Source organism: Elaeis guineensis, chromosome 7 (assembly GCF_000442705.2).
Source record: "Elaeis guineensis isolate ETL-2024a chromosome 7, EG11, whole genome shotgun sequence".
Lineage (NCBI taxonomy): Eukaryota > Viridiplantae > Streptophyta > Magnoliopsida > Arecales > Arecaceae > Elaeis > Elaeis guineensis.
Genome location: NC_025999.2, coordinates 83,512,448 through 83,536,774, shown reverse-complemented (window position 1 = coordinate 83,536,774; position 24,327 = coordinate 83,512,448). Strand labels below are relative to the sequence as shown.

Here is a 24,327-nt window from a genome sequence, read left to right as displayed (position 1 = left end):
CATTTATGAGTGGATGAATAGTGAGCATCATTGATTATTGCTATCTCGTTATGAGATGATATAATAAATTTTAAGATCATGCATATATATTCTTTGTAATTTTGCTCCAAAAAGTGTGCAGCCGTATTGAATAGCCGACCTAAAGTGATGAGTTGTAGGCATAATAAAATGGATGCTTGCTAATCAAGAAAAATTCTTTTGCCCTCTCGAGCCAAGTATGCCATGATCCCATGCTCTTCTCGAGGCTGGTTGAATATATCTTTTCCTCCGAGACATCGGTAAAGAGTAAAGATTAGGTGGCCCTCCTCTAATATTTAAATAAGATTTTAAAGTAATCAAATACTCCTGATGAATGGGTATATAATGAAAAGATAGATTCCTTGTTGCAACCGCAAAGAGGGCAGCATACAGCCCATCCCATCTTGGCAAGAACTTTATCAGTTTGTTCTTCAAAACAATTCACAGGAATATCTTGATATGCCCTCGGGAGTAATTCAAACCAGCAAACCGCGCACTTTGGGTATCTTATATTTATGACTTAATTTTCTTTTTTTCCTTTTTTTTCTATTTTTGTTTAACCATTACAGATGTCTAAAGGGTTAGGCTGTAACTTCTCCCTTCTTTCTTTCATCTAGCTGCTAAGGCATCTCTAGTCCCCACTACCAGGCCTAAGGTCGTATGAGGGTTAAATAGTGAGGTAAGTGTTTTGATGCCATGGCACGAGTTTTGGTTTGGGTGGCACCTGACATATTGAAGGAGGAGGAGAGAAGGTGGTGGTTGCCGGTTACATGGAGTGGCGGTGATGGTGGAGAAGAGGAAGAGCAAGGGCAGGATCTTTCATGATAGGGATGGAGGTTGGCAACCACAACATTAAAGAACTCATGCTCTTGGTCTATGCTGGATCATACCCCTATAGCCTTATAAATTGTCGAGTTTCAGTGTAGCAGCATTTTCATATTTCCCTCGAGAGCAACACTGCCTGCCACGAGACAATCACCATCAGCTTCAAGGCTCAAATTATAATTGCTTTCAGCCTTTGTTTTCTATTTGGGACAAGATATCGAGGACTCGCATGTCCTCCAGCTTAGTCGCCAGTTAAGAAGGGGGTTGGAGGCAAGACCATTGACATGCTAGCTTTAAGCGGTCATCAATATATAGGTTTTTATCTCTAAAGTTAGTTGCTACACTACTCTTAAGATCAAAGAAGCATGACAATTATCATGAAACCCAAAGCTAATGAATCTAAGGCATGTTTGGTTGGAAATATTAGACTCTAGAATGAAAATGGGAATGGATGACTCTCATTCTAAGCATTTGATTCAGAGAAATTTCATTCTTATTTCGATTCTAGAGAGAATGGAAAGGTCTAAATCCTTCAAAATTAATATCTACTCTTTTTTAGATTCAAATTTCATTTCAATTCCATTTATGAACCAAACATATCAGAGATATGGTCATTCCAATTTCTATTCCAATCCATTCCAATTATGATTTTGATTCCAAATCCAATCACAAACCAAATACAGCCCCGGAGAAGATGGCAATGTTTCTAACGTATTGTTTGTTTATCTGGCTGCGTAATTTGTAGTCAGCTATTATTCCTTACATCTGCTCGTTGGAGAAATTAAGTGCATCTTTTATGGAACCAAGTTGTCAAATCTTTAATTTTGGCTTTGGAGAGTTTGAGTTTTATTAATTTCTGGCAGGTCGTGTGTTGAACCAGGATGCTGTCACTATTATGTTTGACAGATTATGGAACAGATATGCTAATGCTATTTTCTTAACGTAACACATTTCTCTTTTTTCCTTTTTGAGCAAACTATAACCACAATGACTGAATTCAACTGATCTGCCATATTAACTTGCGAAATGTAAGGATTACCATGACCAAGGAGTTGTTGAAAAATTTGAGGTGAACTTTAGCAAGTTCACTTTCCTTTTAACGAGCTTCAACTAAGTTGATACTGTGATGACTTTGAAGCAGGAAAGAGTTTGCAAGTGCCAAACCGAACAGTTCTTTCCCCACAAGTAGAAGGATACAGCGGTAATGCTCGAACATTGTTTTAAGGTAACCTATAATTTTGTTGGCCGGTACGACATTCTCTGATTTTTTAAAAAATCTCAAGCTATTTCCAATTTTGTCTTGGCTGGATGGTTCTCTGAATTTATTCTCCAAAAACAAATAAATTCAGAACGGTTCAATTTATTCTCAAATTATATACAAATTTTGTGATTTATTTGTGAGTTATTCATGACTCGTCATTTGGCATCAGAATAATCTATTGCACCTGTTACAACAATTTATAGAGGACTGCAGCCGCTGGCCGTGACCCAGTTTGCAGTAGTATTCAGTTCTAGTCCATCTACAAAGCTGGATAGCTGGATAGATAAACCGTTAGAATAGCAAGGGGGTTGGGTGCCAGCGGAATCGGCTCTAGTACACGCCCGCCCTGGCAATTGGCACCTATCTACTGCCCTGCCCGCCCACCTGTAACAGTATACGAGAAGCATACGAAATAGCTTCCTTAGCCGAATTATCAAAAAAAAAAAAAAAAGACCCATAATTTCAATATTTATCTAATTCTTCAAAAAGTTTAAACATTATTTCATGGAGAAATTTTATTATTCTGCACGTTGACTCGCTGGCATGGTAATATGGTCCGCACCAAAACCGCTTCTGCCCCTGCTTAGCGCAAACCCATGGGTCCACCGGTTTTTCAACTTGTATTGTCATGGATTACCTACAAGATGTGAAAAAATATAAGCTTTAAATTAAATGACATAAAGAGTACAATGTTCGGCTGTGCAACCATATCTTCATGCTTATCTTCGAGCTCTTTCCAACGAAATAATAGTTGTAAACAAAATCAGTAATTTTTTCATTGATAAATAATTTAGAGAGGCCATGCACCTATGCAAAGTTCGAGTACCATCTTGGATGCTATTTTTAACACCCAAATATATCATAGTCTCAGCTCTTTCCAAAAAAAAAACTTTGACGTTATGTTTGGTTGGCCCATAAATAATATTGAATGTCCATGATTTATTTAGTACTCGATCCATCCAACTCACTATAATGGAGAATTGCCCAGTGTTATTCGAGATCATGTTAAATTTAGCCTCATTCCATCCAACTAAAGTCCCACCAACAATCCAAAAGCATCACGGGAAATCTCACACAATCTCTCGATCTCTCTACCTTCCCTCTCTCATATTCTCTCTCAATCTCTCTCCTTTATCTCAGATTTCCATCTCTCTCTCTCTCTCTCTCTCTCGTGTTTTGCATGAGCCTAGTGGGAAGGAGGAGGTGGAAGGCACAATGTCGACGAAGGCCATTTCTTTTCCTTCTGGATAAAAAAGATTATGGTTTCGAATTCGAGATATGCCAAGCCTTTCTACTCTATAAGATTCAATCAATTTTTTACATAATTGCTAAACTTGCCACTTACTCATCCATATTGGACCGTCATAACTTGGGCAATTGGATATTTCTATACGTAATATCATGCAGTATTGCTTATTTATATTATACAAATCAAATGTCTATGATTATGTTAATTTGATGGGTTTCATTTCCTAAAGAAATATAGAAGGCTTTATCTAGGAAATAGTACATAATCTAAGTTTAATAAAAAAAATAATTACAAAATGGGAGGAAGATATATCCACATCCAAGCTGTCGTCACAAGAATTAGATATTGGGAAAATGGATCGGGCCTGGGCTTAGCAATTGCAATATGTCACCCAGCCACGGCCCCTAACCTATCCGGATGGCCGTTTCCAATCCAGATGGGCCAGACGGATGGGCCAAATCGAGGATCGAATTATGTTTCATGAGGTGCCCATCATTTAGACGGTCCTGATCATCGATGGTACGATGATCGTCTAAGAGTGGCGCTGGAGGCATGGAATCCTCTAGACTCGCATGGAAGGCTTTTCCACATCCTCCCCTTCCTTCACTCATATATTCGCGTGGGCTCTCACCCTGCTCCCCACTCCAAACATAGTTTTATACCCAATAAGTCCCATTCCGCTGCTCTTCTCCTTCCCTCTGCTCTCCGTGTAATCCAAAAACCATTGCAAAAAATGAGGTAATCTTCTTTTTTCTTGTTCCTCCCGTTCCCGATCATCAAAACCCTAGTTTTCCAATTTTGTTTGTAGCTTTTTTGGCTTTATTTTGCTACTTGTACTATGTTTGGTTTTATGGAAGCAGTCAGAGTATATTTTGATTCAATTTTGTTTCTCGTATACGTTTATTCAAATTTATATATCTCTGTCAGCATTTTTTTCTAATGCTTTTCTCTTGATCCAAAATGGTTTAGGTTTTTAGGGTTTCTGGGTATGATTTTTCTTCCGCTATTTGTGCTGCTGACGTAGTAGCTGCCGATGAGCATAAGCAGATTGGTTGTTTAATGACAACGAGTTTAAGTAATTCTTCCATAGGGGAGTTGGTTTCTAGAATGGGAATGAGTGTCTCCCATTCCAGCCGTTTGGTTGGGATTGGGGGTAGCCCGGTTCCCATTTAATTCCAGGGGGAATAGGAATGCCCCGAATCCCCCCAAACCTAATCTTAACTCTCCTCTAGTATTCAAATCCCATTCGTTTTCTGATTCTGAATCCAGTCACGAACCAAACACGTTGGGGAACATGGCCGTTCTGATTACCGTTCCAATGCATTCCCGAACCAAAACCGAGAAGGAATCGTGTGGGCATTTCTGTTTGCGGGAAATTTGCCTTTTTCCTTTTTTTTTCACTGCAGTGAAGAAGACTGTGTAATGGACGGTTAGGAATTAGAGACTTATGGGTGCTTCGAGGTTATCAAGGTTGAAGACATCGGCCAGATATCGGCATCTTTTAGTGATTTGTTCATTTAATCCAGACCTTGCTGACGAAAGTTTTGAGATTTAGTCTTCCGGTAGGTATGCATTTCTGTTTACTAATAGTGGGATTAAGTTTGGGAAGGAGGTCTGCTGTGGCCTGTGGAAACTGCTGGTGTTTAGAGGATATCATTGGCTTTCTTCTCTTTGTTTCTTTAATTTGTTTCAGGTCATATGTTGTGTAAGCGCGCATAGGAAATGGTAGTTGTTTAGAAATGTAGCTATTAACCCATTTGAGATCCATTGATTCGGTAGAGTTTGTTCATGTGTTTGTTTGTTGTTTTTAATGATTTTTTAAAACCTATATTTTGGCTATTTATAAGAGATGGAACTACTGATCAAAAGTTTTACTGGTAAGACACAATACATTATATGCGCTTTGGATATTATAAACTGTTGCAATGCTGTGAGCGTATATATACCATCCAATTATTATTTTTGTGTTTGTTCTGCTAATTGTCTTATATGAGCTCAAGAGCTTCATGAAGAAAGGTATGTTGCTCCTTTGTGCTCAATTTTTTGACTTGAAAACTGTGACCTTTTTGGTGGAAGGGTGCCATCATTCCACATGCATGTTTTTTGTTGTTTCTTGATGCCTCTGAGCAGATGCTGTGATTTTTCCCTCCATATAAGAACAAAAATTTTGCTGGTGGGCAAGATATTTATGTCTAATGGCCTATAATTTGAGAACTAACACGTGCTTGTTCTCTTTGGTTTACAGCCGACATCCAACTACAAAGTGGGCCCAAAGATCAGACAAGGTGTATATCACCATTGAACTACCAGATGCAAAGGATGTGAAGCTGAACTTGCAACCAGGTGGACACTTTTATTTCTCTGCAGCAAGTGGAGCAGATAATGTACCATATGAGATTGACTTTGAATTATTTGACAAGGTTAATGTGGAGGTAGGTGCTCAAATAGGACGTGGAATTCTTCTAATGGTCCCTTACTAATGATGAATATGTTTAACTGGTGTTTATGAGAACATTGCAGGAGAGTTTATGAGAGTTTACTAATGATGAATATGTTTAACTGGTGTTTATGAGAACATTGCAGGAGAGTAAAGCTTCTGTTGGATTGAGGACCATATGCTACCTTGTGAAGAAAGCTGAGAAGAAATGGTGGAGCAGGCTACTGAAGAAGGAAGGGAAGCCTCCAGTGTTTTTGAAGGTTGATTGGGACAAATGGATTGATGAAGATGATGATAAGGAAAATAAATGTGAGTTTGATGCCATAAGCATTCGATGTGCATGTGCAAATTGTTCCTTCTAATTTCTTTTTGTTCGCTATAACTTGATTTTAATTACAAATGCTGTTCTCTATGCAGTCGGAGATATGGACTTTGGTGATATGGACTTCTCGGTATGTATTTTTAGCCAAATCTGAAAAAAATTGTCTATGCCTTCTCTTTTGCAGTTTCTCATCCCCTTTTCAATTGTGCAGAATTTGGACATGGGCGGTGCCGATGATGAACTTGATGATGATGCTGCTGACGCCTTTGACAAGGAGGGAGGTTAGTCTTGTTTTCTTGAACCAAAATTCATTACAAATACCAATTTATTTGTTCATGGCAAGAATAATAGCTCGATAAACACATTCGGTTTATAGGGGAATTAAAAACATACACACATTTGCTTCCGTAGTAGTAGTACAGTTGGACCTTTGTTGGCGTGTAGATAATAGGCTGATTATATTTATTTCAAGGAAGTGCAAGCCTTTGATTATTTTAATTTATAGGAAGTTCAAGCCTTCTGCTCATGTAGATAAATATCATATCATTTCTATTTACAAATACGAAGGTATAGATATTTTCTGTTTTGAGCTTCAAAGTGTGATTCAAGATTTTTATGAGCGATGCCTTTTTACTTAAAGATAGATTTAAAATTGTTTTGATAGTCTAATTTGTTTTAAGAGCAGTATTATTTATTATCTATTTTGTGTGGTTAAAATTAGTTGGCTATATGGTAATTTATAGATTATCATTATTAATCAGTGAACTCTGTTGTCGTTGTAGCAGATGATGAAATGGAAGAGACCAAGGCAGAAGAAAGCCAAGGGGAGGAAAGCAAGGTGGAGGGCGCCCAAGCTGCGGCTGCTAGTGAATCCGAGGCAAAAGCATGAGGCCTTCCAGCAGCTTGAGAATGCCTTTTAAAGGCCTGTGGGAAACTTTGACATATGTTAACATAGTGTTCTTGTTGAGTCAGGTCTATGTGGGAGGCCGAACCCTCCCATTAGAGATACCAGATTTCCTGTTTCTTTTTTTCTTTCTTTTGTGATCTTAGCAATGGTTCCGTATGGAGCAATATCAGACTTAACAAAGTTTTCGTATACGGACACACTCTTCTTAGTTTTTTATGTCATGTTTTGGTATATGTTTTTATGGAGTGTAATTTGTTTTTGATCACTTAGAAGCGTGTGAAAAATTTCTGCCGATTTTTCAAAGGTGGTTGGATATATCCTTGGATGGACAGGTACTGAGGCGGGGAATCGTGTAGAAGTCTCCCCTGCTCTTCAAACTTCTAGAAGACCATACCTCCCAAGCAATTTAATTTCTCTGACTCTGATGTTGTTTTGATCTCATCTACCTCAGGTTTTTGTGGTTGAGTAAATGGATTAAGTAATCTAAAATAGGAGAAATAGTAAGCTTTTGTGGTTGAGTAAATGGATTAAGTAATCTAAAATAGGAGAAATAGAAAATTTGGACATCCGCAAGCGAGGAAAATAAATAATAACTGAATAAAACACTGGGAGAGAATTTTGCACACGTACACGTGAAGGTATGGTCATGTGTTTAACAAAGTTCTTAGAAGCTGATATCAGGGCTGTCTTGGCATTGCAGGTACGAATTATTAGAAGGAAATCTGGAGAGACATATTGCACGGAATATATGAAGGTAACCACGAATGGGATGTCGATATCAATCCTATATCCCGAGGTCTCAGCCACGGAAATATCAACAAAAGTAGATAAGTGGAGATTAACTACTCTTTGAAGTATCGTTCAAATTAATATGTGGTAATCAAAAAATTTATCAGTATAGATCAGAAAGTGTTCTCGTTAATATCTAGCCGTAAAAACTACGTAAAAATATAGAAAAAAAATTTAATGGATGTGAATATTACATATTATTAAAATAGATAATATCAAATATGGTTTTTTTTTGATAGGAATGCTTTGTTGCGCCTGCAGAATGCGGATCTCTGAGGTGATGAACACCCCACTTGACCTGATGAAAAATAGGAATTCTTTGTTTTATAGATTGCCACCACCAAAATTTCCAACAACCCACTTTTTAACTGTCTAATATAAACTCACTATATTGAAATATAAATATTTTCACAAGACAAGCTAGAAGTATAGTTTTATCATCCTCAAGACTGCAACAAAAAATTTCGCAAGGCTATGGCTGTCACTCCAAGTATCCAAATTTTCTTCAATACAAAAATACTGATTAGTTGGATGCAAACGATTGCTGCACCTTTCACTTTATGGGTCAGCTTTCAGGTAATCTCAGTTGTATGCCCTCAGGTGGTGGCCTCAATGTGCAGACCATCTCCCTTGTCTTCCCAAAATAGACCTGTGAAAGCACAAGGTTATGAACTAAGAGGAGGATTCAAAAAAAGGTCCAAGGTAAAATAGTAATCCTACAGACTGATTTAATATCAGTGGTGTAGGGCATGCTGATTCACAGACTATGTCATGGGGGCAAAATACAGTCTATCAGAATAGCAGCAAGTTGGCTCATATGATCATGGAAAAACATTAAATGGTTGGATGAGACAAATTACCTGATCCAGTGAGTTCCTGAGCTTCCCCTCCATTTCTTCTATCATCCTTCCCATGTTACACAAGTGGCCCTCTTCTACTGAAAGGTCTAAACTCATCTGTAAAATCAAAACCATGTCAATGCTGATAAAAGAAACGTTCAAGCAAAGATATGATTCAAAACCGTATACGCCAAAACAGTAGTTTCCAAACTAAAACTGAGTAAATGAAAAGATTAAAATTTTTATGACCGAGCTGATTGCAACTTCACCTACTTCTAGAGTTCATAAACCTATGTAATTTCCAACAAACTTGGTACTTTTTGGGTAAAAAGTAGGTCAGCAGGACACAATATCTTACGCCCAAGCTTTCGGGACCCAAGTCTTAACTGGCTTAGTTCAGGTATAGCAAAGTTGGACCAGACCTAAGCAAAATGAATGGGTTCAAAAGATCTTGAATAATGGCCTAAAATTCAAGAAGCAATCTACATGAAGTGTCCAACAGGAAAGTGCATTTGGTTTGGTCTGGATCTTAAACATTGATATAAGATGGTGTGGACAAGGTCTAACCATCTATGTTTGCACTTGTAGCAACTGCCTTTTTCTGATCACTGTAGCTACAATGTGGCTTTTACCAAGAAACATGCTGCCTGTTGGATGAGCAGCTCATCAAGTGCATACATTACCAGTGTAGGGATGCAGGAAACCACCATGATGACAAACCAAGGGCTACCAACTTGAAAATAAAAAACTTAAAGCAATTCAGCCTTAGGCCTAACTTATCAAATTCTAGGTAATTACTAGCATGAACGATGCCCTAGAATGTCTAATATACCCAAACCAACAAATAAATACTTTTAATTAGGCAAAATTATATGCATTGAGGCGGTCCCCTAACTCTAAAGCATCAGGGGAGCCAAATATTAGAAGTTACAAACCAAAAATGGAAGATTATAGTTAAGAAATTATCAAACCAATTACCTGTCGTCTGATTGATCCTGACAGATTAAAAGTTCCCAATGGCTTATGTTCTGTGGTCAACGATAGCATGACAGTACTGGTTAGGCAGTAATGAACATTTCCCTCTTCCACTGGCCCAACCTATATGGGCAATTGAAGATCTAATCATTGGAAGTACTCAAACCATATAAAATACACTAAGCAACTTAAATCAATTCGCACGAGTTAAGTCCAACACCATCACCATCACACTTCACCTCAATAACATGAATGGCATCCCATGAACCCTCCTGCAAATGTCCTCTTCTCCCATGCCCTGTTTTTGATCCATCTTCATTCCCATAAACAGTTTCATGTTGTTAGAGCCAATGTCAATACCATACCGAGAGGAGGAAAAGAAAAAAAAAAAAAAAAGAAAAACAGTTCTGCAATAGAAGCCTTACCTTTCTTTATCAAGAAACATGCCACAAATTCTTGGTTGTCATCTTCCCACATGTACACAGATGAGACACCCCCTTCATAATACCTAAAGGTGCAGTTTGATAATAGAATTGCTATTACTTCCTCAGAAACAGGGAACCACTATAATTGTTCAGGTTAAATAGAGAAATAACTTAAACAGAAGATTGACAAGTATCTCCTTTTATGCCTAAAGGAAAGAAATCAGCACATAAACATTACATTAAATCATAATGGCAATAAAAGATGAGGAAAGTGAAGGACCTCACTGTTCACGATAAACAGCAAAAATCTCATTTGCTTCGATTTCAAGTTTCCTCAGTTCATCTGATGGTAGTGACCCATCTTCCAAAGGTGGATGATATTTGTTTGACCAAGGCGATCTGCATGCGAAAATGATAATAAACAAAATAGGAAGATGGAAAATTCACCATCGAAAACACAGCTTCTTACACCAAACAACCACAAAAGGACTGAAAGTACAACCAAGATAAAATTTTTAGATTTCCCAAAAAGAATTCAGGGCATGATAAACCACAATCAGCAGTTACGAAAATGATTCTTCAACTGTTTACCTATATGAATCAGCGTCCCTGTTGTATTCACACAGTATGAACTCCTTCATCGACTCAGTATCCATACAAACCTGCTCTCTTGATCAAAAACACAATTTAGATAATTCTAGCCTTTAAATACCATCAAACGACTGCAGTGCTGGCTTGATTGCAGCATTTTATATATAGCTCAAGTACAATGGAAACGAGCATGAAATTTCCATACTTGAGCTGGCAGGACCAAGAGAACATATAAGAATAGTTCACAGGTATCTTCCTGTTCTACAAGCTATGCTTGCACTGGTGTTGGCGTTTGAATTAAACGAATGCGTCAGAAATCTAGACCTGACAGAATATGTGGGAAGCACCGCATAATTTTAAAAAAATTCTAAAATTTTTAACACCCAGTTTTCAAAAAATAGCAGAACAATGCACGATCCTATGCCAGAAAGGGGTAGAAGCATGATTAATTCTCCTCCATGCATGGCATTAGAGAGAGGAAAAGAGTCCAAACACTTCCTCGAAAGAGACGAGAGATCTTCAAACTACTGAAAGGGCCCTCTAATGAACCCATAATAGAAAACATACTTCTATACATAAAATACGAAAATTATTCGGCGAACAAAGGGGAAAAAACCATCTTTGCACTTGAAACGAAGAGAGAACGACAAAACCAAACTATGTTGACAGCTTACGAGAACTTGGGCAAAACAAAAAATAAACTTTGATTAAATTTAAAAACTTCGATAAAATTAAAAACCAGAGACAAAAAAGAAAACCCTCTCAGAAAAGATCAAACTTTGTAGAGATCGAAAGGTAGAGCTCGAGATCAGCTACGAAACGAGGATAATTAACTCGACTGAGACCCAAAAAAAAAATATAGAATCGGAATGGAGGAAAACAGAGAAGAGAAGAGAAGAGGACCTGGAGGGGCTGGTCTACTTGGGAGAGGAGGTCGGCGGAGTGGTGGGGGAGGAGGGACAGCAGGGCCGACAGCGCCGTCTCGCTCTGGTTCGGTGAGATCCTCCGCATCAGATCCATCGCCGCTTCCATCTCTATCTTTCTTTGGTTCTCTCTCTCTCTCTCTCTGGTGGAGGATTTGGAGAAGAGAGAAGGAGGGGTTGGTTGTCTTCTCTTCTTTTTGCGGAAAGGGCAGTGAGGAAAGGGTGGGCCGCTGTTTGATCCGAGTTTCCCTCGCGGGGGACGCCCCAAATTACTCCCCTCCCTCTCAACCTTTTTTATTTTGTATCATCCATGGGAAATGGCCTTGGATTTTAAATAAATTGACCAAATTACCACTCTATCCTATTAATTAAGTAAAAGGGGACAAGAAAAAGTTGCGCATGCACATCCCACGGATGATGTTGCACGAAAGGACTTGCGATATATCCTACGTTTTTGCTCTGCCAAGCAAGGGCACGGATGGTGTGGATGGTGCATGTTAGCCTAATCCATAAAATAAAAAATAAATTTTAGTCCGTCTTCAACAATTTGTCTATAAAAACTTTTATTCATCAAGCACTATCTATGATCGGATGAGTCATCTTGATGAGGTCCATTCTAACTTTCATTCCTGTTTACATGCTTTCACACGTGGTTCTTTTGAAGTCATGGTGGCGAGGCTGAAATAAGACTTTTGAAATTTTCTCTGGGATTCCCATCTGGGAGGAGGGGGTGGTGTTCACTTGCATGGGATGTGCTCTATCAACCCCGATGAAAGGGTGGCCTAGGCATCAGTCCTTAGCTATGATGAGGGAGGCATTACTTGCAAGGTATGCGAATCAACTTCTACTTAGTTTGGGCTCTTTATGGTGCTCTATCATACTGGCCAGGTATGGTCCTCTGCTCGTTAGAGGTAAGGCCCACTCGAGGCGGGATGCCTCTTTTCTATAGTGAGAGATCTATGCTCCTGCCCTTAATGTTTTCTTTCAAATGAGATGGTTGGTAGGGAATGGGCGTACTATGGGCATCCTTCATGATCATTGGATTGGAGATCTATCACTCAACCAATGGCCGACCTTCGTCAGTGTTAAGGTGACAGATATTATAAGAGTGGTTGATCTTCACTGCTCAGATGGTGGGGGTGGGATTCGGTGATAGTGCATCACCATTTGGTAGGCAGCTGGGGAATTGGGTGCTGTTCGTTGCGACTCCCACCTTTGATTGTTCAAATATCAAAGTTTGGGGGCACTCCAGTATTTCAAGGGTCATAACGGTTGATCTCTACTAGATTTACAAAAGCGAAGTAAGTAGACACAGAAAGCTTAGATAGATCTAGAGAATGGGAGTGCACTCGAGGATAAGTCTGTTTCTCTAGAAGGTGGCTTAACGTCGATTTCCTATCAAACCCTTCTACGGAGCCAAGATATGGATATCCAGCTGGAGTACCCCTATTTTTGGCTGAGGAGGATATCATGGAGCATACTCTCTTTAGATGTTCAAGACAACAGCGGTCTGATTCTTGGTTGGGATGGACTTACGGGTTACTCAGACGGAAGACCCCACTTAGGTATTTTTGGAGTTTCTGCAATGCAGCACTGGAGATGACCAGATCAGAATGGTAGGGGTTCGTGTGGCCTACTTGGCTGTTCATATTTGGCTAGCTAAGAACAACTTTATCTTCAACTCTAGACAATTTTCGACGAAGATGATTTTTGAGAGAGCCTCAGTCATGGTAGCGGACATCATCGCTATGATGTCAGGTCTATGATGATCTGAAGCTCCCATCCTGCTCATGTAGCGATCCATTGGATGTTCATATCTTGGCAGCCCCCTCTTTTGATGTACCTGAAAGTCAACTTCGATGAAAATGTCAGAGGCAGATATGTTGGGGCTGATTTTGTCATTCAAAGGCCTAGCTCAGCTTTTGTGGTGGCTGAATGATACCATCTCCGAAAACCCTCAGTCCTTGAGGCGGAGCTCCGTGCTGCTTAAGCAGAGATCATCTATGCCAACTGATTTCTAGAGGCGACCCAGCTCATAGTTGAGGATGACTCAGTCACAGTGGTTGTTTGGTTGCAGAGATGTACTCTTATCGGGGGCTTCCACTCTTTTTGCATGCAGTGAGATTGTTAGGAGGGTGCAATACGCTGATTATCAGGTATATCTTCTGCGAAATAAATTCGATGACCAATTGGATGGCATCTTTTGTAACAGAGTACACGAGAGAAATTCTCTAGACTGCGATGGAGGTTATTCAATGGTAGCTTTGGGATATTTTATTTTTTTGATTCTCTATATTATATTTATATAAGATTTATTTGAATGAATTATTTTATTAAAAAAAATTTATTCGAATGTAAAAATGTGGTGGTTATTATAATATTATTTATCACTAAAACCAAATTATGAATTTGATACCATCATAGATGAGGTGTCAAATTTTCAGACCATTCTATATACGGATGAAAATCTAAAATGTCTATACATTGGTTTTTTTTCTTTTCTGTTTTCATCCGATGGCCCACTTCCCAGCGCGATAGATTTTAGGTGCCAAAGGAGGGCACCAGCCTGTGCAGAATTAAGCTGTGTTTTTTCGCAAGCATGACATCGTCTTGGTACGAGGCTCGTACGGGCTCTTTGATTGGGTCTCATTGTGAAGCCGTAGAGGGCAGTGAGGTCATTCTGCTCTCATCAGAATCCTCCGCGTTCCGCCGCTTAAAAAGCGCCGAAGCATTTCAAACCACGCTTTTTAAAGTGGAGGTCAAACGGCCAAAAGATTTATTTTCTCACTAAACAAACGCCACCGGAAATAAAAAGTGGAGGCCAGACTGCCACAGGTCCAAGGAAGCAGCATTTGGACATAATTATAACAAGGATTGAAGCAGAGAAGGTCGTGGAATGGAAGGCCCGTCACCTAGTAGTCTTTGTTTGTGAGAGGTGTACACATGGCTTGAGCACATCTAACTATAACTACAGTAAAAAATTCTTTGTGCATCAAATACGATGCAATAACAATACACCACTTTTCCTATTGAATCACGTAATCATATTTTTCAATACAAATTAAATATGTCAGTTTTGATTTTTAATTTTAAATTTTAAATAACAAAAATATTTTTTTTTCTAAAAAATTATGACATCCCGTAATCTGTTTATGACATTCCATGATCGTATCTTCGTAATATATCATGGAATGTCATAATTTTTTTAGAATAAAAAAATATTTTTGTCATTCAATATTTCAAATCAAAAGATGAAACAGTAAGCATTCAATGAGCTTTGGAAAGTGAGTGCTACATGGTCCAATAGGATGGCGTGGTGCACTTCACATCAATTTTATTGCATCGCATATAGTCCACAAAAAATTTTTCAATGAAAGTGGCCTCTAAAGTTCCTTTTATAATTTTTTATTTAATTTTTGTACTTTTATATGATTCGCAAAATTCGTTGACTATTGGATGTAGAGATATGAAATTTCATGAGATATTTTGGCCTACGTACTTCTCAAAAAAATCATCAACTGTTTCTAGGTTTATTCACAATGTTCTTTATTCTCAAAGATATCAATTATTTTTCTACCAAAAAAATAAAAGAGAAAATATTAATTTATTTTTATCTTGTTTTGTCATATTCTACCTTGTTTTATTTCCATATGCTTTCAATCCATCAAATTTAACTTTGGGGAAACTTGATTCAGGTTTTTGATTGGTATGAAGCAAGCAAGAAAATATCTGAATAATCATGATCACACGAAATTTGCTTCATCATGTATCATGCATTCATTATTTATTCATATTTTTTCCTTTCAAAAGCACATTATCTACTGAGTCATGCCAAAAACGCACTGTCCATTAAGATTTGAGAATAACATACATAGGACTCGGTATGTACATACGTACATACCAATATTTCTGAAAAAAGTTCATGTAAATATGATTAATCAACCAATAACTCTCAATACCCATCACCTCCACCCTTTTTTTGCCAGACTTTTCAGCCAGAAAACTAGATCTTGTAAAATTAATTCTTAACATCATACAGGTTCTCGACAATTTGAAGGAGAGCTATAATGGACACGATTGCAAGTATACCATCTCAAAGCAAATGCCAATGTGCTACTGCTATGTCATAATTTGCAAGCTTGGCATGTGCTTGATTACAAGTAAAGAAACTCACATGGACAACAAATTTAGTGGCCACAGCTTCACTGTAATGATAACTGTGGTTGTTAGATCATGTCCAGATTGAAACAATCTTTCATATGAAGTGAATATAGTTTTTGGTAATGATATAAGCAACATAGTGGGACCTCCCTTGGATCCTTATTATTGTTTTTTGGGCTAGTTAATCATCATAATGACTTCAGTGTGCATTGCGGATGGTGCTGAAATTGCTGTTCCTTGCATCAGGCTGGGAAATAATAGGGGTTTCCATCATCATCCATACAAGAATGCCAGTCATTTAGCAATACAGGTTAGGCAACTAAGGTACTTCAGTAACAAGCAAAATAACCAGGAAGAAACTAATCTAACAAGGACTAGGCTTAACCGATACAAGTCAGCAAAAGTAGTGACAGTATGAGCAACTACAGTTTAGGGGTGGCAATGTTAGCCAGTCCGATGATATCCGATCCCGATCCAAATGGAGCAGATTTTATCTGATCCGATTAAGATCCGAGACAGATATGTCTCTCATCATTGGTAATTAGTAATGAGAGATAGTTTAGCAACAGGAACATGCAATCATATTTGATGAAAGAGATCAACTTCCTCAAGGAAAAGAACTAAAAGCAACTCGCTATAGGGGCAAACGAAAAGCATGCATAGCAGGAATAGATAAACAACACAGGGCCTCGTGAAATATGGCTGCTTGCATCATGCAACTCTGGAATTCATTCTTCAAGTGTTCTTATAAAGCGCATCTGGCACCTAGAAAAATCTAGTTATAAACCATACATGATATCAGCTAGAACTTTTTTCAGATACCAACATCATGTATGTCAGATTGGTAACAAGTAAAGCTGATGCACACCATCTTGTATGCTACTTTATCTGAAGTTACAGACCACTTACTGCAGTTAATCTATTTACCTACTGAATAATAATTTTCCAATTCCAGAACGTATCATTATAAGCCCAACTAAAGTCACTGGTAATTAGTGATGAGAGACAGGTTAGCAACAGGAACATGCAATCATATTTGATGAAAGAGATTGACTTCCTCAAGAGCAAAGAACTAAAAGCAACTCCTTATAGAACTACTATTGATAGTGCCGTAATTACATGATTGCGATATTAATGCACAAAATAAGAGTTGATGAGAACTCACATACTAGGTTTTACCAGCCTTCACTTAGCTGCTTGGGTGTTCATATGATTGGTTTCTGCTCCTCTTTGCATTCCTATTGTTCGCTCATAGAAGGGAAAGAAGGAAATTTCCATTGCTGCTGTTACAGGTGCATATGCACGGGTCTTGGATTTATATCAGAGTTATATATTTTTTTTCTGTATACATTGATATCCTCCTCCTCCTGCGTGCATGGACTTGACCTGAAACAGAGTTTGTTCCAAATTTGTTTGTCTTCCATACCCAATCCTATCAAATTGGGATCAGAGCAATCCTAAAAGTACATTAAGGAACAGAAGAATGGTTACTAAGAAGTACATTGATTACTGATGGCGGCGACCTTCGAGCACCAGCAGTGAGATACCCGGGATAACAATCTGTATAGCCCAAGCCCATCTAGCAAGACTCAAGCTCCAAAAAAAAAAAAAAACAGGGAACCGGTCCCAATAGAGTCTTCTTCTCCGATTAAATCCCGGAGATCGGGAGCCCTAGGACCACCAGGAGTCCTAGATTTCTATAAAAAGGCCTTCCCCTTCCTTAGAAGCCGATCACCGGTCCTATTTCCCTCTCTTCCTCCCTGATTTTTTCGATTGGAGCTCGGATACTTATTTTTTCTCGCCGTGATTGCTCACCGACAGGTCACTGGAGACCGAAGTAAGTTTTTCTCCACTTCCTCTCTTCTTTCTCCTTCTTCCCATGCCTCTGTGCGCGACTGCCGGTGACGGGTGTCGTCGATTTTTGGTCGGAGAAGAGACCCCTGTTTATCTCTTCTTCCTTTTGGTTTTCCGACGCCGGCGATCACAACCGACCGCCGGCCTTTCCTCTCCGAACCCGGAAGAGTGGCCCCCCTCTGCCGCGGCCTCCGCCGTGTCGGCCATGGCCTGAATGGTCGGGCAAAGGAGGGGACCTGCCGGTCTCCTGTTTCGGCCAGGAAGAAGCCCGAGAAAAAGAAGAAAAAGAAGAAAAGAAAAGAAAAGAAAAAAAAAAAAGAAAAGAAAAAGAAGAAAAAGAGAAAAGAAAAAAAAAGAAAGGAAAAAAAAAGAGAGAGAAAAAGAAAAGGGAGAGAGAAACTTTCTCTCTTTGCTCTCTCTCTTAGATTTTTAAGATTTATGGAATTAAAAAAATAATAAATAATAATAAAATAATAATAATAATTAAAAAAATATAAGAAGAGTTTTCATGGATCAGTCCGAAAATTCTGGATGCTGTCGTCAAGTTGATCCATGTGGGGACATTGGATTTTAACAAATTTTAATTTTTTTTAATTCGATGAAATTTTGATCAAAATATGATATTTGACGTATCAGGTCGGAGAAGGATTTTCAAGATTTCTAAAATTCTTAGTTTAGATTTTTTTTGAGGTAAGTAGTGTTTACTTTTATTGAATTTATCTGATAAATTATAAATTTGAATTAAATAAATTCATGGCATGCTTGTGATTGAAAATATTTATTGAAAATAATTGTTGAAATTATTTATGATTGAAGTTAATTATAGAAATTATTTATGATTGAAGTTATTTGTTGAAAATAAAATTATTATGATGATGTATGATCATAAAAATGATATGATTGATTTGACTCGAATATCAATTATTTATATTATTTTTAAAAATAAAATATGAATTGGAAGATGATATGAATTTAACAATCCGACTATGTAAAGGACCCCGCCAATGGGGGCATATACGTTGGCACTTGATTGTCCTGAGGGTTTATGTCGCCAGCGAGACCAGTGATATGTCGTCAGAGAGACCAGCGACAAATCGCCAGCGAGACCAGCGGTTCCAAAGGATTGGCTGCCAGATGATTCATAGCCTACCGCAAGCATATACGCGGTATTATGACCCTGTCACAGGAAAAATATGGTCATAGTCATGGTTGGTAAGAAGAACCTAAGAAATTGATGAATTTAAGATGATAAGCATAATTTAAAATTATGATGAATTGAATTTTATATATGATTGATAGTATGATTATGATTTCATGAAACTACATATTGATTTTGTTATTATCAGTAAATCGATATTATAGTATTATTGCCTGATTCATTCAGTTAAAGGTATACACTGCTTACTGAGCTATTTAGCTCATGATGAGTTTTATTTTTTCTTTACAGATCCAGAAAATTAGCATGATGCGGGATTTCGATTGGGAGAGCGATTAGAGATGGAGTTAGCTATTTGATTTAGGACTTTCTCAGAATTGATTCAAGACTTTTATTTTAAGTGTTGACTTTGTTAGACAATTATTTTTCTTTTAGACACTGAGTTTTGATTTGTTATTTGAACTAAGGTTTGATTATAAAAAAAATTGAAAAAATTATTTAACTTTATGTGTAAGATATCAAGATGAAATGCCTTGCATGCTTATAGAAAAATTTTCTATGAGTATGCAGTGGTTGCCATGACCCTCGATTTACAATCTCGGGTCGGGGGCGTGACAATTAATATGGTATCAGAGCATAAGTGATAGATAAAGACATGTAGAATAGAATGCGCGAGTGATGGGTAGATATTAAGAAATTTGAGAGGTTAGTTATGATAATTATGATCTGACCTGTCTCAAGTAAGTTTATAACCTTATTAAGGATAAGTTATTATCTCGAATTTGTCATAGGTCAAAATGCCTCCACGACGAATGAAGAATACTCAAGGAGCGGTAGGAGGGATATCAAATCACTTGGCGATAACACTCCCAATTGAATAGCGGCACATCTCAGCAGGAGAGAATCCTTGATCCTACCAGAAATACTTCGACAGTACAGGAGGAGCCGAACATGACTCAACTAATGCAAACTCTGATCGGAGTAGTTCAAACAAACAGTTACTTCAACAATAACATGCACAGCCATGTCAGATTTTCCATCGATATCTGGACATGGAGAACATCCGATGCAGAGAAACAATATCGTCGAGTTTAAGAAGCTAGCCCCTCCAGCTTTCAAAGGACCATCGAGCCACTGGAAGCAGATAACTAGATTATGGAAATGGAGAAGGCATTCGCCGTGCAAGAATGCCACGATGAAGAGAAGATCTGCTACACAACATATCTGTTACAAGGCGAGGCATACACTGGTGGCGTATACTTGAACAAAAATATGAACACGATAGGATACCACTCACTTGGGAGAGATTTCGAGATGAATTCTTTGACAAGTACTTCCTTCGAAGTGTCAGAATACAGAAAGAGCAGGAGTTCATTCATCTGAAATAGAAGAACAGATCCGTTGCAGAATATGAAGCTAAATTCACGGAGTTAGCCAAGTTTGTTCCAAAATTAGTTGAGATTGAGCAAGACAGAGTAATAAATTTGAAATGGATTGAAGACAGAAATTAGAAAAAAGTTGTCCCCTATGAGTTAACTACTTATGCCTCAGTTGTGAATAAAGCTCTGATAATTGAGAGGAAGTTAATGAAGCACATGCAGAGAGAGAACGGAATCAGAAGAAGAGAAATAGGTTTGGTGGAACTCAAGGATGAAATCAGAACAATAAGGGTTCAGCAAAGAAGCCAGCAAATGATAAAAATCATGAGAATGAGACAGCTAGATGTTCGAGATGTGGCCGAAGAAAGCATGAGTCTTCTAATTGCCCATGGAATACTGGTTCTTGTTTTAGCTGTGGACAGAAAGGATACAAAATTGTAGATTGCCCCCAGAGGAATGAGAATAGACCCACACAAAAAAGGATGGAAGTCAAAGGCCGAAAACTCAAGGAAGGATCTATGCACTCACACAACAGGATGCTCAAGCCTCTAATACTTGGTGACAGGTATCATTCCTGTATCCGATATCCTGCTTCAGTTTTGTTTGATTCTGGTGCTACACACTCCTTATATCCACTACTTTTATTAGACAACATGATATAGTATGTGAACCTATGAAAATCAAATCATATGTTGAGACACCAATAGGTGTATTTTGAGTACCGAAAGTGTGTGCAAGTCATGTAGTATCAGAATAGGAGAAAGAGAATTACCGATAGATTTGGTGGTCCTAGATATGCATGATTTTGATGTCATTCTAGGAATGGATTGGCTTGCTACTTATCATGCCTCTGTGGATTGTCATGGAAAGAGAGTGAACTTTCAAATATCGAAAGAATTGACATTCAATTTTGATGAAAGTACAGGAACCACCCTCCACGTATTATTTCATTTGTGCAAGCTAGACAGATGTTAAGAAAGGGATGTAGAGGTTACCTAGTATCCATAAAGAATAAAGAACATGATGAATTGAAGTTACAGGATATTCCTATCGTAAATAAATTTTCGGATGTATTCATTGATGATTTAACCGGACTACCACCAGACAGAGAAATTAAATTTACCATTGAGTTGGCACCCAATACTGATCCGATTTCTAAAGCTCCTTACCGAATGGCCCCTATGGAGTTGAAGGAGTTGAAAGATCAATTACAGGACTTGTTGGATAAAGATTTTATAAGGCCTAGTGTATCTCCTTGGGGAGCTCCAGTCTTATTTGTGAAGAAGAAAGATGGTAGTATGAGGCTTTGTATCGACTATAGAGAGTTGAATAAGAACACTATCAGAAATAAGTATCCTCTACCTCGAATCGATGATTTGTTTGATCAGCTGCAAGGTGCACAAGTCTTTTCTAAAATTGATCTTCGTTCAGGATATCATCAGTTAAAAATCAAAATAGAGGACATACCAAAGACTGCATTTAGAACTCATTATGGACATTATGAATTTCTAGTGATGCCATTTGGGTTAACTAATGCTCCAGCGGCCTTTATGGATTTAATGAACAGAATATTCAAATCCTATCTTGATAAGTTTGTTGTCGTATTTATTGACGATATCTTGATATATTCAAGAAGCAAATTGGAGCATGAAGAACATTTACGGTGTGTACTACAAATATTGAGGAAAGAAAAGCTTTATGCCAAATTTAAGAAGTGTGAATTTTGGTTGGACAAAATAGTCTTTTTAGGATACATCATGTCTATAGATGGAATTTCTGTGGATCCAACAAAAGTAGAAGCTGTGATGCAGTGGAACAAACCTACAAATATTTTTGAGATTCGAAGCTTTCTGAGAATGGCAGGATATTACAGACGATTTGTAGAAGGATTCTCCCGCATAGCTGCACCTTTGACTCGTCTTATTCAAAAAGGGGTTAAATTTGAGTGGACCGAAGATTGTGAATAGAGTTTTCAAGAGTTAAAACAACGATTAGTTTCAGCCCCTATCCTTATTATACCAATAGGAGATGAAGGATTCACAATATATAGTGATGTATCTAAAAAAGACTCGGCTGTGTATTGATGCAACATCGTAAGGTAGTGGCCTACGCCTCAAGATAATTGAAACCATATGAACAGAATTATCCGACACATGATTTGGAATTAGCTGCAGTGATTTTTGCCCTAAAAATTTGGAGACATCACTTATACGGTGCGCAGTGTGAAGTGTTTACTGATCATAAGAGTTTAAAGTATATTTTTACGCAGAAGAAATTAAACATGAGACAGAGAAGGTGGTTAGAACTGTTGAAAGATTATGATTTAACAATCCATTATCATCTCGCAAAAGCTAATGTCGTTGCTGATGCCCTTAGTAGAAAATCCATGGAAAATTTGACGGTTTTAATCACACATCAAAGCCAATTATTGGAAGATATAAGAAAACTAAAATTAGACATCCGAATATATGACTCAACAGTACGATTAGCCAACATGAGGGTTCACCAACACTCATTGAAAGAAGTACAGTTGCCCAGAATGATGATCCACAACTAATGAAAATAAGAAATTCAGTGGAAGCTGGTGTTCAATCTGAATTCAAGATACATGATGATGGTTCGTTGAGATTCGAAAATAGAATTTGCGTACCCAATGATTCAGTACTCAAGCATGAAATACTTCAGGAAGCACATCAGACCGGTTATACAGTTCATCCGGGAGGTACTAAGATGTATAGAGACTTAAAGAAAATGTACTGGTGGAATAATATGAAGAGAGAGATCGCTCAATTTGTGGCTCAATGTTTGGTGTGTTAATAAGTTAAAGCTGAACATCAGAGACCTGCGGGACTACTTCAACCTCTTGATATTCCAGTATGGAAGTGAAACATATCACTATGATTTTGTAACTGGACTACCGAAGACTCCAAGTAAAAATGATGCAGCCTGGGTGATTGTGGACCGATTGACAAAGTCTGCACACTTTCTACCAATTAGAGTTGGATTTACTTTGGAAAGACTAGCAAAATTATATATGAAAGAAATTGTAAGGCTACATGGAATTTCAGTGACCATCGTATCGGATCGAGACATCAGATTTGTATCTCAGTTTTGGAAGAGCTTACACAAGGCATTAGGAAAAAATTGAACTTCAGTACAGCTTTCCATCCACAGACTGATGGTTAGTCAGAGAGAACTATTCAGATCTTAGAAGATATGTTGAGAATTTGTATTTTGGATATGAAAAGTTCATGGGATGAGCATCTACCTTTGATTGAGTTCACTTACAATAACAGTTATCAGGCTAGCATTGGTATGGCACCTTATGAAGCATTATATGGTAGAAGATATCGATCATCGATTCACTGGGATGATGTTGGTGAGCGGAGAATATTGGGTCCCGAACTTGTTCAACAAGCAGTCGAGAAGATTCAATTAATTAAAGAACGACTTCGGACAGCACAAAGCAGACAGAAAAGTTATGCAGATAACAGGAGACGGAAATTAGAATTTCAAATTGGTGACCATGTATTTCTCAAAGTATCTCCTTCAAAAAGAATCTCAAGATTTGCATTCGTGGTAAATTGAATCCTAGATATGGGGTCCGTTTGAGATTTTGGAAAGAATTGGTGAGGTGGCGTATAGACTTGCCTTACCACCTTCACTTGCAGGAGTTCATAATATTTTTCATGTTTCTATGTTAAAGAAATATTTACCAGACCCAAGTCACATCGTGGAACTTGAACCATTGCAAGCTAGAAAGGAGTTATCATATGAAGAATATCCTGTATGGATCGTGGATCGTAAAGAACAAGTGCTGAGACGTCGCAACATTCATTATGTCAAGGTACAGTGGAGTCGACATTCGGAAAGAGAAGCTACTTGGGAACTAGAGGAAGAAATGAAGCAAAAATATCCCCAGCTCTTCGAGACTACAGGTATGAAAAATTTTGAGGACGAAATTTCTTTTAGGGATGAAGAATATTATAGCCCAAGCCCATCTAGCAAGACCCAAGCCAAAAAAAAAGAAAACAAGGGAACCGGGAAGAAGACTCCTAGGGAGTCTTCTTCTCCGATTAAACCCGGAGATCGGGAGTCCTAGGACCACCAGGAATCCTAGGGCTCTCTATAAAAAGCCCTCCCCTTCCTTAGAAGTCATCACCGGTCCTATTTCCCTCTCTTCCTCCTGATTTTTTCGATTGGAGCCGTGGATACT

At 38.1% G+C, this 24,327-nt stretch overlaps 2 protein-coding genes across 2 annotated transcripts; one reads left to right on the top strand and one right to left on the bottom strand.

The window, feature by feature from the left end:
• The first annotated feature begins 3,881 nt into the window (after positions 1 to 3,881).
• Positions 3,882 to 7,216, top strand: LOC105048582 (co-chaperone protein p23-1). Its single transcript, XM_010927927.4, has 6 exons — positions 3,882 to 4,091; positions 5,599 to 5,785; positions 5,937 to 6,099; positions 6,208 to 6,242; positions 6,324 to 6,393; positions 6,898 to 7,216. The coding sequence occupies exons 1-6, from the start codon at positions 4,087 to 4,089 to the stop codon at positions 6,999 to 7,001; spliced, it is 564 nt and encodes a 187-aa protein (XP_010926229.1). The 5' UTR covers positions 3,882 to 4,086; the 3' UTR covers positions 7,002 to 7,216.
• A 953-nt stretch (positions 7,217 to 8,169) lies between these two features.
• LOC105048581 (F-actin-capping protein subunit beta) lies at positions 8,170 to 11,828 on the bottom strand. The gene is made up of 8 exons (XM_010927926.3): positions 11,542 to 11,828; positions 10,639 to 10,709; positions 10,333 to 10,446; positions 10,048 to 10,130; positions 9,862 to 9,935; positions 9,626 to 9,745; positions 8,669 to 8,764; positions 8,170 to 8,457 (listed from the first exon to the last, which is right to left on the bottom strand). Exons 1-8 carry the CDS (start codon positions 11,668 to 11,670, stop codon positions 8,374 to 8,376), a joined length of 771 nt encoding a protein of 256 aa, XP_010926228.1. The 5' UTR covers positions 11,671 to 11,828; the 3' UTR covers positions 8,170 to 8,373.
• Between the last annotated feature and the right edge of the window lie 12,499 nt (positions 11,829 to 24,327).